Source organism: Anarrhichthys ocellatus, unplaced genomic scaffold, assembly GCF_004355925.1.
Source record: "Anarrhichthys ocellatus isolate YVR2014 unplaced genomic scaffold, GSC_Weel_1.0 scaffold8, whole genome shotgun sequence".
Classification (NCBI taxonomy): Eukaryota; Metazoa; Chordata; class Actinopteri; order Perciformes; family Anarhichadidae; genus Anarrhichthys; species Anarrhichthys ocellatus.
This window is the reverse complement of record NW_022280038.1, coordinates 9,855,664-9,858,663: the sequence shown is the minus strand read 5'-3', so window position 1 is coordinate 9,858,663 and position 3,000 is coordinate 9,855,664. Positions and strand designations below refer to the sequence as shown.

At 43.2% G+C, this 3,000-nt stretch overlaps 1 protein-coding gene across 1 annotated transcript in view; it reads left to right on the top strand.

The window, feature by feature from the left end:
* Positions 1–3,000, top strand: part of LOC116384149 (CD82 antigen-like) — a 24,341-nt gene that overhangs the window by 11,356 nt on the left and 9,985 nt on the right. Inside the window, exon 3 of the mRNA XM_031848579.1 lies at positions 55–127. Coding sequence (XP_031704439.1) covers positions 55–127 — 73 coding nt within the window. The remainder of the gene's footprint in view (positions 1–54; positions 128–3,000) is intronic.

Genomic DNA, 3,000 nt, shown 5'->3' with positions numbered 1-3,000 from the left:
TGTGTGTGTGTGTGTGTGTGTGTGTGTGTGTGTGTGTGTGTGTGTGTCCTCCAGCTGTGCGGGGCCGTCATCATGGGCTTCGGACTGTGGCTCCTGCTGGACAATCAGAGCTTCATCGTCGTCCTGAGTGAGTTCCTGAGACAAAACCGACTGGCTCTGGATGATCGTTGATTAGTTTACATGCTTAATTATGAATCCCACTGCTGTTATTGGCCAGACCCGCCCTGTGCAGCATTCAAGTGCTACGATTAACCAGGCGTCCATGCTCGATGTACTGGTTTCCTGATTTGTTCAGGTCTCCTGGCCAATAGGACCGTCCTGACCTTAACTACTCAAGATTAATGCCTAATCTCAACCAATCGTCTTTGTCCCCACCAGTTATGTAGGGCGGGTCTTGCCAAGGAGAGCAGTGGCATTCATAATTATGCAGTTTCCATGCAGCGTGAATCCTTTTGATCTGATTCTCTTAATGCCTCTCCGCCGGTGACAACTGTGGCCTGAGGCGTCGGGTTTTCAGGTTGTCCGTCCGGTCCATGCTCGTGAACGTGAAATCTCAGGAACGCCTCGAGGAAATTAAAATTTTTTGGCACAAACGTCCACCTGGAATCCAGGATGACCCGATATTAGAATTTGATGGTAAAAGCTCACTGTGATCTTACAAAACACATTTTTGTCCATAACTCAGGGATTCATACGCTAATTATGACAATTTAACACAAATGTCAAATTAATAGGAGAAGATGAAGTGATGACATGTTGGATGTAAACTGAAACAGACAGGCAGTAATTCTAGTTATTTTGCACGTGTTGCTGTAATTATCACAGCAACACCCGGATGCATTATCACCCGGGTCTGTTGTTTCGACTTCATATGTGATGACAACTCGAGTTCAAACAAAACAAGCAGCGGACCCTTTACACTCATCCACTTGTCGAGCTCATGTTGGCCAAAACACAACGGGCTTAAAGAGGCCAAGTTCTGGCTGCAGGCTCACCGTGTGTGTTAGTGTGCGTCTCCGTTTGTGTCTTTAAATGCATTTGTGTGTGTTTGAGTGTGAGACAAAGGGAGAAAACAGACAGCAGACATTCTACTCAAAGATTTTATTATGTTTGTCTGAACCGTTAAAATATGATACACTTTAAATATATTCGGCTTGTAGGCTGATGACTGATGTATAAAAAGGATTCCACTTTCTAAGCTTTGTGTTTTTTGGAAACACAAAGTCATGTTTCCATCTTCAGGAATTAGTTTTAACAGTTTTCTCATGTCAGCTAGTATTGGCCATGTTTCAAGATGTCTAAAGAGAATAAATAAATAAATGTGTGTGTGTGTGTGTGTGTGTGTACGTGTATGTATATATGTATATATGTATATGTATGTGTATATATTTATTTATTTATTTGTTGTAAATATCCACTACATCAGATTATTGGTTTCTTACAAAAATTACATAATTGACTTATTGTTTAATATTTGAACATGAACACGATAATTATTGCTGACCTCAATATTGCCCGTTTTGCGAGCGTAAAAACTTTTTTTACACAATTATGGAAGTTTTATACAATTTTGCCATTTCCAAACAGCTTTTCTAATGCGATGCTTGCTTTACATCAAATAGCTTTAAAATTAAGCCATAATCTGCAAAACGTTTCAGTTTGTGTTTAACAGATAAGACTGTTGGGGGGGGAAGTAAAAGTCTGCTCCATGAAACTAGTTTTACTTATCTAAAATCTCTGTTGTCCTTAAAGCGAGTTTCGATCACATGAGCGTTGAAGACGGAGTGATCTGGTTACACGGGGACGATCATACATGTGCTGCCACTCCGCATATCTCTTGCTACCTTGATGCTACGTTTCCTGGTCTAAAAATTTAAATTTGTATTTAATTCTGCACGTCTTCTGACTTACGGTATAAGAGATCATGGATGATTTAAATCGATGGCTGCTAAGTGATTGCTGCTGGGTTTCATTGGCTCTTTCACACGGCACTTTTCACACGACAGAAACTGGTTATGACAGATTAATATACAGCTTCAGACTCGAGCTCGGAGGCTGATTAACATCCCGATCAGACAGACGACCTTCCTTCATCTGTCGGAGGCTGTGATTAACCCAAACATCTCCGCTCCCGTCAGTGTGAGTCTTCAGCTCCACGCTGCAGTAACGGTGTTTTTCTTAATGTGATTATTTAATCTGCATTAACTGGTGGATTTGGTTTCTCCTGCTTTGAGCTGCATCACTACTCTGATAACAGACATTCCTTCGTCTTGTTTGTGAGCCACAGCGACCCCGATGAAGGCCAGCATGTGATGGTGTTACCTTGAATGAGTTGAGGTCTGTGTGTTTTCACTGGCCTGTTGAGACTGCTCAGAAATCTGCTGGACACTTGTGTTTAACTGTCTGCTTTTCTCGGCTGAGTTTTAAAAAAAGGAATTCCTTTAGGCCACAAATCTCCCTCTGTCTCCCTCTCTCCCCCTCCCTTTCATCCTCCTCCATATGTCATTTTCATCATGGCTCCGTTTACTTTCCTGTTACTGACATAGTGTAAGTTTAAAGAGATCAATGGACATATAGGAAATACGCTTAATTGCTGAATCACTGAGAAAGGTGTTGGAAGGCAGTGGTGGAGGAAGTATTCAGCTCATTTACTTAAGTATAAGTACTAATACCAAAATGAGAAAATACTCTGTCACAAGTACCTCAGATTTGTACTTAAAGTCACTACCAGCAACTTAAATTATGTGTTGACTTTGTCGTCCCTGTGGACTAAAGAGGTAGTGTTTCTGAGCTCCGGAGTCCCTTTAGAAATCCTCTCATTTTACTGCAGCAGGGTCTGACAGTCTGCCCCTCTCAGTCCTGGTTCTGGTTCTCCCGTGCCTCCCTTCCCTCCAGTGGGTCCAGCAATACGTCCTGGGTCTCCAGCAGTGTGGTGTCGGTGTTGACTCCCGGAGGGGGGGGGGGGGGGGGGGGGGGGGGGGGGGGGGGGGGGGGGGGGGG